Genomic DNA, 15,946 nt, shown 5'->3' with positions numbered 1-15,946 from the left:
TTTAAATTTTCCCTTAAATAATCGGGAAATTTCACACAAGACTTTGAAGAAGCCATATTTCATCTCCTATTGTTGGTTTTAACACAAAGTTTAAAAACCAGTATATTCCTGTTTTTTAACCATTGCCTTTTCGATGGGTTTTATAGGAAAATACAATCAGTGGGAATTAAAACTGGGATAATTTCACTGGTTTGAAAATTAAGTCCCTTTTGTTGGTTTTCAGTAAAAATCCCAGCGTCACGAAAAAAACCCAATTTAAAAAATGTGACGTCGTAAAGAGTCACTTTTGTAAAAATTTTTTGGGCAGCTATTCTTTTAAATTATTGGGAAAAAATGTTTTTTTAATTTTGATTGCTTTAAATTTAAAAAAGAAAATTTTTTAGTTTAGTGAAGTCGAAAAATATTTCCCCTTTTTTCTTGAAACCAAAAGTTAAAAAATTACTCGGGGTTTGTGCCACTCTTTGAAATTCCCTTTTTGCTAATCGGGAAATTATTTCCCGGTTTTTAAAACTGAATTAAAAATTCCCTCTAATTTTTCCTTTAATTAAGGGATATAAAATGTGAAAAAAAATTTTCCAAAAATTTTGATAAAAATGAAAAATTTCAGTTTTAAAAATTTGGGTCAAATAAAAAATTTTAAAATATTTTAAAAAATGTTTTATTTTCTCATGATTAAAATCTGGAAAACCTTTACTGATCTAATAACTTTTTAACTTTTTAATAAAACCCAATTTTTTCCCTTTTGAAAATTTCCCATTTAAATTTAAATAAATTTTGTAAAATATTTAAAGGGGAAACTTTATTTAAATTTCCCTAAAGAAAATATAAGTTTTTGCACACGGGGAAAAATTGTTTCCCCTTTGGCATTATGTCCATAATCTTTCCCTTTATAAAAGATATTTTTAATTTGGAAAATCGGGGGTTTAAAGGGCCAAAAAAAATTTTTTTTAAAAGGGAAATTGGAAAATTGTTTTAACCGAAAAAATTTATCCCTTGATATTTTTAAAGGGGATCAAATGGAAAAAAACCCTAAAAACAAATTAAAAATATGGATGTTTTTTTTAATTTTTTGGGGGGTTTAATAACCCCAAATTTAAAATTCCGGGGATATATAGAAAGTTAAATAGTTTGTGTACAATTTATTTTTGTTTAAAATTCAAATGTACATTTCTTTCGTTTTTATAATATTTGGGAAGTATTTAAATTAAAAAAAGGGCCCATTCTGACGACCCACTTTAAAAACCATTTTTTAAAATCCCAGTAAAATTAAAAAAAAAGGGCATATAAATATAAAAATTTTAAATATTTCTTTACCCCAAAAAATTTGGGCCCTACTGATTGTGAAAAGGGGAAAAAAAGAGGGTTTGGGGGTCTAGTTTTTAAAGGCTTCCCTAGAGAAAAGGGGAATTAAACCCATTAAATCTTTGGGCAGCCCAAAAGTTTGGGCGGGGCACATTTGTTTGCCCGTTTAATGGCTGCAAGTTGAAAAATCAGAAGTTTTTTAAAATTTCCCTCCAAAAAAATTGAGGGGGTTTTTTTTCAAGTAAAAGTTTGGACAAGCCCCTTTTAAAGGTTTAAATTAAATCATGGAAAAGGAATAGAACAGTCCACTAAAATATTACAATAGCATGTCATTAGATCATTGTTTGTAGCCCAGTAATAACACTGTCTAAAAAGACAAAAACTTAAAGGAATTAATGACATTTATACAGACAATTGTATATATACATGATTTGTTTCCTTTTTTCTACATTCTAGCTTGTGTTAAGCTTTGATTGCAAGTAGCTTCTCCTTAAACGGAACTTATTCACAGTTATCCATGTTATATCTTCTATAATAAACATAAAGAACAAAATGTTATATAAATATTATAATTAGCATGCATAATTTTAAAACAACAGACTATATTCATGTCTTCTGGGAGCCTTCCTGTTAGTCTTGCTAGGGGATGAAGACTAGTACCGGTATATAAAGTTTTAAAACAGGACAGTATTTAAGGGTTTAGTAGGGCTGTCATTTAATATCACAATATTAAAATATCACCGCTATCCCATCCAGTGATGGAAATCGGATGAAATTTGTCCCAATCGATCATCGGTTCAGTCGGATAGGACATAATCGATAACTTTTCGAATAAAGTCGCGTTAAAAAGAAATAGGAAAGTAACATTTCTTCCCAAGGCACTTGGACTACAACTATATTCAGTAACATGAACTTCAGCAATTTTAAACACAGTTTTAACCTTATATAGTCATAATTTTACGAAATAGATTTTATTTTTCAATGGATGTCAAATAATAACATTCACATCACATTATATTTCTATTGTTTACATCACTTATTGATCCTGTTCAACTCCAAATTGTCTCTGAGATGATTTTTTGTGATCAGCGAGGTGTTCCTAAAAGAAAATTACCGTCAGAATTAATTCTCTTTGATACTTTAAACATCTTCGACGACGTCACAGAACAAATTTTTGTGAATCGATTATTGTCGCTTTACATAACAGTAACTAATCATCGGCGACTTGCGACAATCGGAACATCACTAATCCCAACATTCAATTTAATATTGATTTACAACTGAGAATATCAATACAATTTAAAACTCCCTATTCCCTGCCTTCTGCAAATATCTCTCTATTTAGTCTGAACAGAGGTCACTTCTCCCACTCTATCTCGACTAGCTTGAACCCTGAATGTCTTTTAGTATGTAGTAATGTGATGACTTATACAAGCATCCGTTACACCATGATGAGATTTTATATCATATATTCAAATGATTTCCATTCAAATAATTTCCACTGCGCTATCTATTTTCATTCAAAGACTGATATTTCGTTGATATTTGGCTATCGATAAATCCATACAAAATTATCCATCAATGACAGCCCTTAGATATAAATACATAGGAATAGAGAATATAAAAGTGCAGTGTAAGTATTATACGGTACCTCTTCACTACTGATCTTAGCTAGTAGTTTCTCACATGGTGAACCAACTAAGGACAAAATTTTCGTAAGCTGATCAATATCTGTTACAAGTTAAGGTACAAACAATCTTTAATCACACACCTGTGCCGATTTTGCGACTCCCTAAAAATGGTATTGCACGGCCGTCAATATATTTTGACGTGACATCATTAGCGATATACAAACATAGTGTAAAGACGCGCTAAATGTTAGGGTTATACTATAGGCCCGTCAATGAAAAATGACTCTTTTTTCACTTTAAACAGTCTTTATTTTTGGTATGTGATAAATAGAATAAGTTAAATTCTAAATTTATTGAACTTGTTGAATAAAATAATATTACGCTTGCCAGAGGCTCACATAATATAACTGTATTCAACTCGTGCAATAAATTCAGTATTGAACTTACACTCATTCAATATCCTCTTTTTATCTTATCTTGGGTAATTACCTCTTTTTTAGTCTGACCATGCCATAGTCAGAGCTACATATGTTGACATTTACTTTATTTCTCAAGTGTCTTTTCAACAACCTCAGTGTTGTCAGTGATTTTTGTTGTTTCTTGTGCTGTACCACAGCAGCAACAACACATAGTTCATTTACGATCTCTAGAACAACATTTAATAGCTTAGCAGAGAAAACACAAATAATTTCTGAAACCATTAGCCAGCGAGATTCTACACATACAACCAGAGCAGACCAAGACTAACATTCATGTTGTCTCATCACTGTCTGCACTGTTTGCTGTTCAGTCCATACTTATTTAAAGTTATTTTGAATTTCTCTCTAATTTTGTGTTTTGATTGATTTAATTCTGTGTGATTATGTTTAATTTGATCATTAGTGCTCAAATATTTATTACAAAAAAAAATTATATTTGTATGTGAAGGTACTTTTCAGTGATAAACATTTGTGACATACTGATCCTAAACATATGTATAGTCAAATACGAGATCAAAAACAGTGTAACAGTCATGCTACATGCAATTTTTAAAAAGTCGGCCATTTTTTTAATGGTTGTCACCTTTCTTATGAATCATGACACATATTTCTTTTTCAGTTTTTAATGTTTATCACTTTGTCAAGGGAATAAGCATATGGTAAAATGGTCAATTTTGATTCCTAATATTTCATTAAATTTGTCAATAATGTTGGCAAAAAATTGACAAATGAAAGTTTTCTTACAAGACATTACCTTGATAAATTAAGAAGCATGATCAAAATAAAATCAATATTTTCATAATTAATTTACAAGACTATATCAATGAAGCACAATGCTATCTGTTTGTTATGTTACAAATAAGGGGAGGTAAATCAGTAAGGGATGGACTTGAAGTAACTTTGACATTAGTCAGTAATGTAATATGCAAGCTTATTGAAGGTTATCAAATATTAAAACGGATAGAGACCTACTAAGTTATTATATATTGGGTGTGAATATACATTTATGAGATATACAAGATGCAGGTTATCTATACAATAACACTTCATTATTGATACAATGTTCTATTTTAAATTTAATAGAAATATTTCAAATGATGTAGAAAATAAAACCTTACTAATACTGTTTTACACGGATCATACTGTAGATATTAGATAATGATAAAGAAAGCTCACTAATAAACACTGAAATATCTTTGCTTTGAGGGGAGTCGCCGTATATCAATATTACAAAGTTATGTCCTCTCTTTCAAACACCCTAAACGATCAGAACAAAAAATTCAAATAAACTTTATTTCTATCTTAAATCTTCTACTAACATCTACACATGCAGATAATAAATTATAGATAAGTCAGAAAGTATTTCTATAGCCACTAAAATCAGAAATGGCACTCTATCAAAAGTTTAGAAAACTACAGACAGTTTTAATTTTCTAGGACACTAGTTCAAAGGCAACAGAAGTAAGAAGCTACCTAATAATACCCCCTGAACAAAAAATAGTGAAAAAAAGGTTCACAAAATTCAGTAGATGAGTTCATTCCAGAAACTACAATCTTTACTTCTAGCTTTAATTGTGAACGTAAAAATAATCTTATACTTTAACTTATTCAGTACTTGTTACAAGATCTTATACTTATTCACTACTCTTTGCACATGATTGTAACTTGTGGACTAAAACATCTGCTACAAAAATTACTACATCATGCCATAGACTCGAAATTAAAACATTTGTTTAGGTGGAGCTAGAACAATAAACAGTAAAATTGATATTAATTAAGCACTTTGGAAGTATTAATTTAGTACACAAGGAGCTGAGTTAGATCTAGTTGTGGTTGATGTGAGATATATTATTGTGTGGTAAGGAGATGTGACAGACATGTATTGTACTACAAGATTTACCTCAGTACTACTGATCTTGTCTAAGAGATTGTCAGATGGTGTGCCCACCAGTGATAGTATCCTAGTTAACTGATCTATGTCTTCACAGCATTAAGGAAATTGTTCAAATACCAATTAATCTATTTCTTCCCTGTATAAGCTACTTTTAAGTACTTATTTACATTATAAAGATATGCAGTACAACTTGTTTTGAATACATCACACAATAAAGTCCAAAATAATGAGGAAACCAAAAGCCAATAGAGGAAGTATAACAAGTATTGGAAGTTTTTTTTTCTAAAAAAAAATGAATCACGATGCATTCTAAATCTACGTGTGTATTATTCAAATCTTCTATTTCTTCATTAAATTACTAAATGCAATTATCATAGTATTGCAAGCAATCCATAAGTCCCCTACCGGTTAGAACCCCAGCAACATTCTGATGGGCCATTGGCCATTCAATTTTACCAGTGAATGAATGACATGAATGAACTTAAATCTTTTGAGTTCTAAGTTTGTCTATATCACAGTAATGTGTTAAGTTTCCCTGCCTTGTAAGGAAATTATGTTTATACAACCTTGTCATATTATTACCATGTGGGATTTTAAAGTAAATCCTATAAGGAATGAAGAAGTTGGAGTAAAAAATACCAATTTCTCGAAAAAAAATCTAAGTACAACGCGGACATAATTCTGGAAATAGTCTTGCTAGAGTATTTAACCTTCTCAAAAATGTTGAGTGATAATAAGAAACATATATATGAAGTTTGAAGTAGATACATTAGGAAATAAAGAAGTTATTTAAAAAAGACAACTTTTTTTCATAAAAATTCTAAGTTCAAGGGAGGTAATACTGATAATTTTTGTGCCAGAGTTGTAAACCTTGTCACATATGATGTGGTTGATGACCAGAAACTACTGTATATTTAAAGTTTGAAGTAAACACCTTAAGAAATAAAGAACTTATAGTGAAAAAGCTGAAAAATTTAAATCAGAAATCTTGAAATTCAGGCTATTTGTTGCCATAGCAACCAGAATTTTCAACATAGGAAGAAAAGAAAAAGATGTGCATAATCTCCATACTGCCATCTATCCATATATCAAGTTTCATAAAAATATTTTTAGTACTTTTTGCGTTATCACGGGATCCAGTTTTGTGGACGGACAGACTGACGGACAGACAGACGGACGGTAAACCTAAAGTCCCCTCCGGTTAAACCGGTAGGGGACTAAAAACTAATTATCTAAATTCTTCACAGGTAATCTTTATACTGTACTAAATTTTAAATATTTGATTTTCAAACTGATCCGTATGTTAAAACCTTGTGACATTTCATGAAATTCTAAAATCATATGCATATATATCAATGCGTGTATGACTATATAAGTTAAAATATAGTGTGTATAATAGGATACGATCTGTGCCAGGAAACAATGGTCTACCAGTCAACATCTCTGCCATTATACAACCCACTGACCATACATCAACTAAAATATACAATACATATGTCCATTTCTCCCTAGTGTCATTTACAGACATAAATGTGTTAGATAAAAATTCTACGTCCATGTGTATATCCATCTGTTTACATTAACAAAACAATTTAATATTGCAGTATCTCTGTGTTATATAACAATTCTGATTATTCTCCATAACTTTCTCGTGACATATTCAAAATGATTGCATTTTACAAGAACTTTCCCAATTCAGGTGAACTTTACTACATGCCATAAACTATAAATATATAAAAATATTAGGTTCTGTGGTAGAACAATGCCTTACTAAAAAACTTCAATGAAATAATTGTGATTAGTCTGAACAGCCAGACAGACTATATCATTAAATAAGATGAACTAGAAGATACCTGTTTGATTATAATGCATCCAATTGAGCATAATTTCTGGTGCTCGATACCAACGTGTAGCCACATACCCTGTCATCTGATCGTCTGTGTGACGTGCCAGCCCAAAATCCAATATCTGTCCAACAAACATGTCATATTTGCATATTCTTAATAATATATATTTAAGACAATGAGGATATTTGTTCGTTTGAGTGAAATATGGAAAATGTTTTCACGAAATATGATGAGATTTCATTTATTTTCATGAGTCAAATCAGCGAGTGAAATATATTCCATATTTCTCGAAAACAAAAAAACAACATCTAATTGTACCTTTGAGGAAAAAAATTCTTTACAAATACACGTATTTGCTACGCAGTTGCAATTGTACAGCATGCGGTAACACATTGGTTGATATATGGTGTCACCCATGTTATGCGGTTTGAATTCAATACACAATTTATCACAGCCATCTTTAACCATATTGAAAACCATAAGCAGATAATTTCTGATGATGAAATGAATAGCTCACGCCATTGATGGCAACAGAGACACTTCAGAGGAAGTAGTCCCAAAATAAATACAAGTTCCCCGCTTTCATATTTATTTTTCATATTTCGCCCCATTAAAGCAAAAAGGTACCAAGCGACATTTTGGCCAAAAATGACTTTTTAACATTTTCCATTATGTTTTAATGTTATCTTTAATCTGTAGAAATATCTCTGTAGTATCATGTTTATTTACGGACTATGTAAAAAGGTACAATGTCAATATTTTCCAGTTTAGTAATGCAAAAAGGTACCATATGTATACCAGTTTGAGCAAAAAGGTACCAAGTGTCACATAGTACCTTTTTGCATTGAATGACTATATAAGTTTTGAGCACTTATTTTAATGCAAAAAGGAACCATGTGTCACATGGTCCCTTTCTGCACACAAAGAATTTACGTCCCTTAAGATTATTTTATATATTAAATTGTTTGCTTGGTACCTTTTAGCTTTTTAATGAATACACAATTTAGATGTTGATAAGGACATCAAATATAACAATATATCCCAGATAATTGTTTCTGTTTTAAATTGAGGAATGATAACAGTGTGAAGATAATGATATTGTATAAATGACTTCTTCACAAAAACGTGGACGTTAAAAGAAAAGTAATTGACTATACTCGTGTCAACAAGATACATGGGTTATATGGAAGGAGAAGCTTGACAGGGAAGCGTACATCTGCAAATAAACTAGATTATGATAAAGTTAAAATGGTGAAACAGCATAAAGAGTAATTTCCTAAAATGAAATCTCATTATACAAGAAAAAAAACAACTGAAAATAACTGAATACCTATCTTATGACTATGACTTAAAAATTAAAAAAGATGTGGAATCTGTAAACTATTGAATGTGAAACGAAGGAAATGAAACCTGTTAAGCAACATACATATAGGAAGGCATAGGTACACTAGATGGCACGATCAAGGATCAATATATTGAACATCAAAAACCGAAAGAAAATTCACAAGAAGTAAAGTTTAAAAATAAAGTAAGGAGCAAAAGGTGACACATGCGTTTTTGTTGCATGTTTTGATCTCAAGGCCGTTGTAACAACCCCTTGCTCTTTAGTGAGTGAGCTTTACTATTCAAGTACACAACTTGACAGTATATTCCTTATGAGACAAAAATGTTGTATGTCATGTATGGGATAAAACAAACTGCAAAGAGAGGCATGTGAAATAGCTTCCTGCTTAATAAAAGCCCCTTTTACTTGCCAGAGTGGTAATGTCAAATAAGTCATTATTTTTCAGATTCATACGGGGGACAAAGCAGAAATTAATTCGTAGCTGTGTCTCTTCTTTTATATTATCACAAGTTCCAAATTTAAGACTGATCATCACAAATTTCTTGTATCGGGTCACACACAGACGGAGTGACAACTTGACTCTTGAAGGGGCAAAGAAAACAATTCCTGTATAATTATGTATCATTTAGTTGTGTTCTCTTATATCACTGGCCAGAAAAACACAGCCAAACATGGTTGTGCAATGAAATTATATAACCATGTTTTTGATTTCAAATACTCTTTTAAAAAACAGTGTCTGAGACTCAAAACATCCATTGACAGACAAAGAGTAAACTGGTGACAGGTGAAATGGATGCAGGTACCAAAGGAAGCCCAAAGTCAGTTTTTGTAAACAACAGCTCAATGCAGAAGATTTTATGGAAATAAAAGTTCAAAATACAGAATCTAGACAGAAAGAAAGTATCAGTGGACAAATGGTGAACAAGATATGAAGTGATGATACCAAAACCGCCAGTTTCTATTCAAAAGAAAAATGACTTGGTTACTTTGTGGGCAAAGAAAATTATCCCAAAAGAGTTCCATAATTATAATGCCACTTAACAAACATACAGGAATGAAAAGGGTTATGTCACGATGGAATCGGATGAGAATGATTCTGATTTTGACTAACAATGTAAGAGATTTTGACATAGGCATTGAGATTGATCACAGAGGAAGACTTTCAAAACATGCAATGTGATAGTTATATCAGACATTTACTGAAAACACAAGAATTACATATTTTTATTTGCATTATTGTAGAGTAAAACTGTAACTAAATGATGCTTTTTGTTAATATTGTTGGGACAAAAAGGTGCCAACTGCCATATGGTACCTTTTTTTGATATATTCGACAGCAAATGTTAAAAATCATACAATGCAAAAAGGGGTCAAGCGAACATACGGTACCTTCTTGCATTTGTCGGTCAAAATATTTATTAGTGCAAAAAGGAACCATTGCGTTTAATTGATTAATTATCACTAATTAGTAATATATAAGCTTTCCAACTTTTTGAGCATGTACATTCAAATATTATCTAAATATATGTGAAGTTTCTTTGCCATGCTGTAAAAACCTGATTTGATATTGAACTTCAAATCTTTAAACGCGATTTTCTCGAAAACATGAAAATGTCACTTGGTACCTTTTTGCTTTAATGGGGTGATTTGTTTTTTTCTCTCACAAATATGTTATATATTTGGCTGATATAGCAACTTATTTCATGAGTAAAATTAAATATTTGATAATATTCAATTTTATCACTTTTATTCAACATATATGCAGCATTTTGATTGTGTTACCTGATGCAATTAACAAGTGACAGTGTTAGTTTCATAAAAAACAACAAAGATGTTGTGTAATTACCAATTATAATGTAAGTAAATGTTGTCTGCCTCATACCATTTGTGTAAAAAAAGTCAATATTAACTTACTTACAAGGACATATATTTTGACTGAAAACAACTAATCTATGTCACTATAAGCAAGATCATTACCTTTAATTCACAATCTTCATTCACAGCTATATTGCTTGGTTTTAAATCCTGAAAGTAAAAGTTACTTATATCATAACAAATAGCCGCTTTAATATGATAACAATTGTCTCTAATAGTCAGACCTGTAAAACCAACCATGATTTGATGCTTTTCACATTATTTTACTGCTATATACTACGCTTTTATTATAGATGTCTCAAGTTTCAAAATGTTAAAATTCCTCTGGCCCTTGATCTACTTATCCATCAGACTGAAACAATTTATACAACTTCTTGAGTGGACCACCTAAAAATAATTCCTGTGGTGCATGGTCAAAATCCATCTTTTGGTCAACCACTGTTTTATGTAACAAATGTGAAGAGAGCAAACTGGATCCAATTATGCAGAAGGAAGAAAATAATTATTGTTGCTATAAGGCAGAGTTGAATAAACCCTGAGAAAGTAAGAAATATCAAAACATGTTGAGGAGCATAATTTGCAAAGTAAAATATCTTCAATCTTGTTTTCTTGACTTCTTTTCTATACATGTAAGTTCAAAATTTAGTAAATGCTTACCCTGTGTATAATTCCTGCTGAATGGATATACTGAAATAAAAAAAAAACTTTTGTTAACTTATCATACATAATGTAAATCATCGTTTCATATTGTAAGAATTGAATTAATAATATTTTATGATGACGTGTTAAATCAGTGTACAAATCTTGTAATAATGACATCAACAAATAAATGCTGCCACACCTCATAACAAGCTTAATTGGGCCTGATTTGTTTCCAAACTTATCTTTAGTGTGTTGCATTTTTTATGGTTACTTCACCTACATTTTGTATCTAAATATAGAACATCAACAGTGATTTTATTGCATAATAACACATGCTTTGGATCCTTAGAGAAAAATGCGGGTCATGTTTGAATGTTGCATTTTGTTCTTTATGGCATATTTCTCTATTCAAATGTCATCATTTAAAAACAAAATTAATTAAAATGACACTGCTATATGGACTTTACACTTGGATTTTTTTCTCATAACATTCACATAGCAATTGAAGGTATGATATCACCTTATTTATGTGTGCCTTATTTCTGGTGCCTCTCTGAAAAATGTATAAAGTTCCAGGGTTTTCTTATGAACTTGATCAATGCCAAATCAATTTGCATAATTTCAAAATTTTTTTACAAGTTTCTGGCTAATGCCTCGAGTTATATTTATCTAATTAAGGCTCTATTCTCTCATATATCAACTCAGCAACTTTTATAACAACTACTAATGTATTTTTTTCATACAGGTTTTTTGGAATAATTCTTATTCAAAATTCAAACAATAATCACAGGCATCAGTTTTATATATAGCTTTATACACTTAAAGCATTTTTCATAGATTAACTGTACAAAACAATATTGAATTTACCTTCATTGCTCGCAGCACTTGATAAATAAGAAATTGAACATGATCATCGCTAAGTCTCTGTGTTTTTATAATATTGTTCATATCTGCACCCATTAAAGCTGTCACCATGTACCTGAAAACATAGAAGCAATATTTTAATAGTAAGTTTAGGAACACACAACACTATTTCTCATATTCAAGCTAATAAAGAACCAAAATAGTATGTTTTTCTATGGACATATATAACATATATATGAATAAAAATAGTTCACAAATACACACAAATCTCAATTTTATAAAGTAATGATGACTCAAAATTGCCCATCTGAGATTCACTGTTCGAACAAGTCGCAATCCTTCAATTTGAAAATAGATCTGTGACTCATTCATGTTTAGAAGAATCCTACAGGCAATGCTACATACCAAATATCTGAGCTATAGGTTGAGCAGTTTCAGACAAGATTTAAATTTATTTTTCCATTAGTTTCCAGTCTACGTACATGAAAACCAAGTGACCCGTAGGAAAATTCTATAAAATTATGCAGTATCCTATATACATGTATTATGATTTATATCAAGCTTTTATTTCTTTTTTATTTCTTTTTCAAAAAAAAAAAAAGGTGTTTTTTTTCCTCCCCACTTCTCACTGTTGATGAAAATAAGATACATGCAAAAATCCTAAGCCTTGTTGATTCTGAGCAAAAGATGTTTTATTTTAGTTTCCTGAATAACTGATTAACTCAAGTGCCCATGGGTCAAAGTCATTTTTGATCCAAGGGCAAAAGGTTCGTGTAATTTATTATTTTAGTAGACAATGCCACATACCAAGTATTTACACCCTAGGCCTTAAGCACACACAAGCAGATTTTTTTCTATACCTGTCTGAGTAAAAATAGTGACTGAAACCTAGTGCGGGATCAATTTTGGCTATTGAGACAAGGTTTATTTAACTCTTGAAGGTGATGCTACATGCAAAGTTTGCAAGTTCTATGTATTGCAGTTTTGGAGAAGAATTTTAATGTGTGTTCCTTATACAAGTCATTGTAACAATCAACCTTAGATGGAAATCATTGATATAACATTTGTAGAGGGCCACCCAAAAATATTCCAATGAAAATATTATTAAGTCAAAATTGATTCAGGAGACATTGTGAATTGTGGATAACAACAAACGTATCATGGCAGACAGCATGTTATTACAAAACCTGACCTCTGGACACTATGTACTCAGGTGTGCTCTTTACAAGTACATTATTAAACTACTTGTTTAACTATTATGTATATCATACTAAGCAGAAGAGACTAACTTACACTTCATCAAAATCTTCAAAAGTCTCAGTTGGCGTGAAAACATCTAGCAATCCAATAACCTTGAATACAAAAAAAAAAATATAGAAAATTACTGGCTGAACATAGACCTTAAACTTTTGTCTTGATTAAGAAGTAGAGGACCTAAAATGTGAGTTATCCATCTCCATGTTAATGGGATAAAGTTAAGTTGATCAAAAGATTCTAAGCAGAAACAACACTGCCAGTTGTAACATTCAACATTGGGCAGATAGCTAGACCTTAAGTTAGGCACTTCAAATTAGGTTTCTGCAAATCAAACAGATAACAAATATCCTTCATGAGGTTCAAAATATATGACAGAATAAAGAAGAAATTCTTAAAATGTATGTACAAGTTGTATTTATTGAATTTTATATAAGAAGAAAAAACTATAAACACTGCCACCCCATTATGTCACACTGACTTAATTAAAACACTAATGAGGAGGGGGGGTTGGCTTCACAGAATATATTCAGTTACTCATTAATGATTAATGATTATAAAGTACCGAAAAGATACTCACATTTTCATGCTGGATACTCACATTTTCATGCTGCATATGTTTTAACATACGTAGTTCTCTGTATGTACGTTTTGCATGTATTGCAGATTGAAAGGGCCTTGACAACTTCTTTATAGCTACTTTATGGTTTGTCTTTTTGTCCACAGCAGAACTGTAAATGTATTATGAAAACATTTACATATCTAGTAAGTAAAGCATGAATGTTATGTTATGACATTTCTATGCGCTAATGGAAAGGAAGTTGCTAGCCGTACGGGCCCGTACGGCTAGCCAAAAGTTCTAGCAGTACGTGAGTCACGTACGACTAGCCCGGACACACTGTATTGGCTAGCCGTACGGAACTTTTCAAAATTATATAGAAGTTGAAAATGCATATGTTATTTTGTGTCCTTAAACGACGATTTTAATCAAATCTCTGCATTTGTCCTAGTGTGTTCACTTTAATAAAGATGCTCCGCAATTTTGCAAAAAAAAAAAAAAAAAAATGAATACGAGTAAGCGTTGTATAATCTATCTTAATAAGATTAAGTGTCAAAGTTGCATGTTATAACGTCCTTAATTTTCATGCTTATGATTTGTATGAAAGATGAATTGTTAAAACGTTAATTAAGCACATGGATCGAATAAATACTGATCGGAGGGGAATAAATAAATAAATAAAAAGAAAGTAATTAAAACGGTGAAAAGGAAAAATAATTTAATAATGCAAACTTTCCTTAATGATGGACGATGGACAAACTTCTATACCGTAATTATCAGAGCCCAACAACAATTATTTTCGGTGTTTTTGTTTGTTTGTTTGTTGTTGTTTTTTTTTCAATTTAAAAATTACACTTAATGAAACAAAAAAGGATTATTATCAAAATTTTGTAAACTATTTCAATTGATGTTATTTAACTGCAACCAAAGTACATTTTTTACTGTAGCCAACACGTCGATTAATCTCTAAAAAGTAAACATTCTTGACTAAAATCCTCGCTTAAAGTCATAATTAACATATGCACTTTCGCCTTCCATATATTTTTGAAAAGTGCCGTACGGCTAGCCAATACAGTGTGTCCTGGCTAGTCGTATGTGACTCACGTACGGCTAGAACTTTTGGCTAGCCGTACGGGCCAATTTGAAATTTGAATCCCTTCAGCTACAAAAAAGATAAGAGCAAAAGGTAGATAAAGTTTTTAAAGTAAAATTATAAGTTTATACAGGAAATTTTTACAAATTCAAAATTGGCTCCAAACTTCGAAGAATGGAACCAATATAATACGAATGGCTCCAACTATAGCCAGACTGCCTGGTGCTCATCTTATACGACAAAGCTGGGGGGCAATTTTAATTTGTCAAAAGATTTTGTATATGAAGTAAATTAGAGCTAATTTTGATTTTTATTTACCCTGTTGTGTTGTTCATATTGATGTTTAAGTTTAAAATTGACCAACATTGGAATAATGTCTTCTGGGTCGATGGATCAAAGGAGTATTTATGAGACAATATTGGAAATGGAATAATGATGAGGGTTGGTTTTTTCCTGCAAACATTTTTATCTTGTGCATAGACATTGAAATATTCATTTTTTTCAAATCGGCTTATGTTAAGTTTTTTTTATATTTATGATATATGATAAGTACATATGCTGGGATCATTGACAAATATGCATTTTATTTGGATTTTAGAGGCGTTTTAAGCTCCATACCCCTAGTGTCTGTGGTGGCATTCAGACAATTTGGCGTGTTTTACCCTTTGTCTAACCCTATATTATCTATACAGATTATATTTTGTTCTAGACTATCCCAACACTGTGCCAAGTCCCTGTGGTTGTACTCAGTAAGTTTATAACAAAGCATTTTCATCTTTCCTTTAGCTGATTAACGATTCAAATTGACATGCGACATGAAGGCACCTTGTTCAATTATTTAATCTTTAACTTATTTTTACAAAAAAATAAAAATCTGACAAGTAGACTTACCATACTTGTCCGTATGCGCCAGACCCTACTGGGCTGAGAAACTGGTAACGATTTGGAACCTCCCAAACAGTTTTGTTTAGTTCTACACGGTAAAACCCGTCCTTTAAATGTTGCCTACCGGCCATTTAGTCGTGAAATGTATACGCACAACACAATGACAGTTCAATGTTGCAGCAACACAGAGTAAAGTTGGTTTAAGTTTTAACTTAATTTTTGTTTCGCCTTTCCTTAAACTTCCGGATTTTGTTCAAGACGAACGGACAGATGTGG

The 15,946-nt window shown here is 31.2% G+C and overlaps 1 protein-coding gene across 2 annotated transcripts; it reads right to left on the bottom strand.

Moving 5' to 3' along the window:
* Nucleotides 1-2,953: 2,953 nt before the first annotated feature.
* LOC132736891 (mitogen-activated protein kinase 14-like) lies at nt 2,954-15,946 on the bottom strand (the record flags this gene model as incomplete). 2 transcript variants are annotated; one of them, XM_060724105.1, is given in 9 exon segments in its annotated part: nt 2,954-3,033; nt 6,711-6,782; nt 7,160-7,274; nt 10,476-10,523; nt 11,031-11,060; nt 11,883-11,994; nt 13,173-13,231; nt 13,714-13,864; nt 15,677-15,946. In XM_060724105.1, coding segments are annotated over 9 exon segments (792 nt in total), but the record flags the coding sequence as incomplete, so codon positions are not given.

This window comes from Ruditapes philippinarum, unplaced genomic scaffold (assembly GCF_026571515.1).
Source record: "Ruditapes philippinarum isolate M1 unplaced genomic scaffold, ASM2657151v2 ctg11404_1_1_1_1, whole genome shotgun sequence".
Taxonomy (NCBI): Eukaryota; Metazoa; Mollusca; class Bivalvia; order Venerida; family Veneridae; genus Ruditapes; species Ruditapes philippinarum.
The sequence above is the reverse complement of the archived record's forward strand: the minus strand, read 5'-3'. Positions and strand labels throughout refer to the sequence as shown.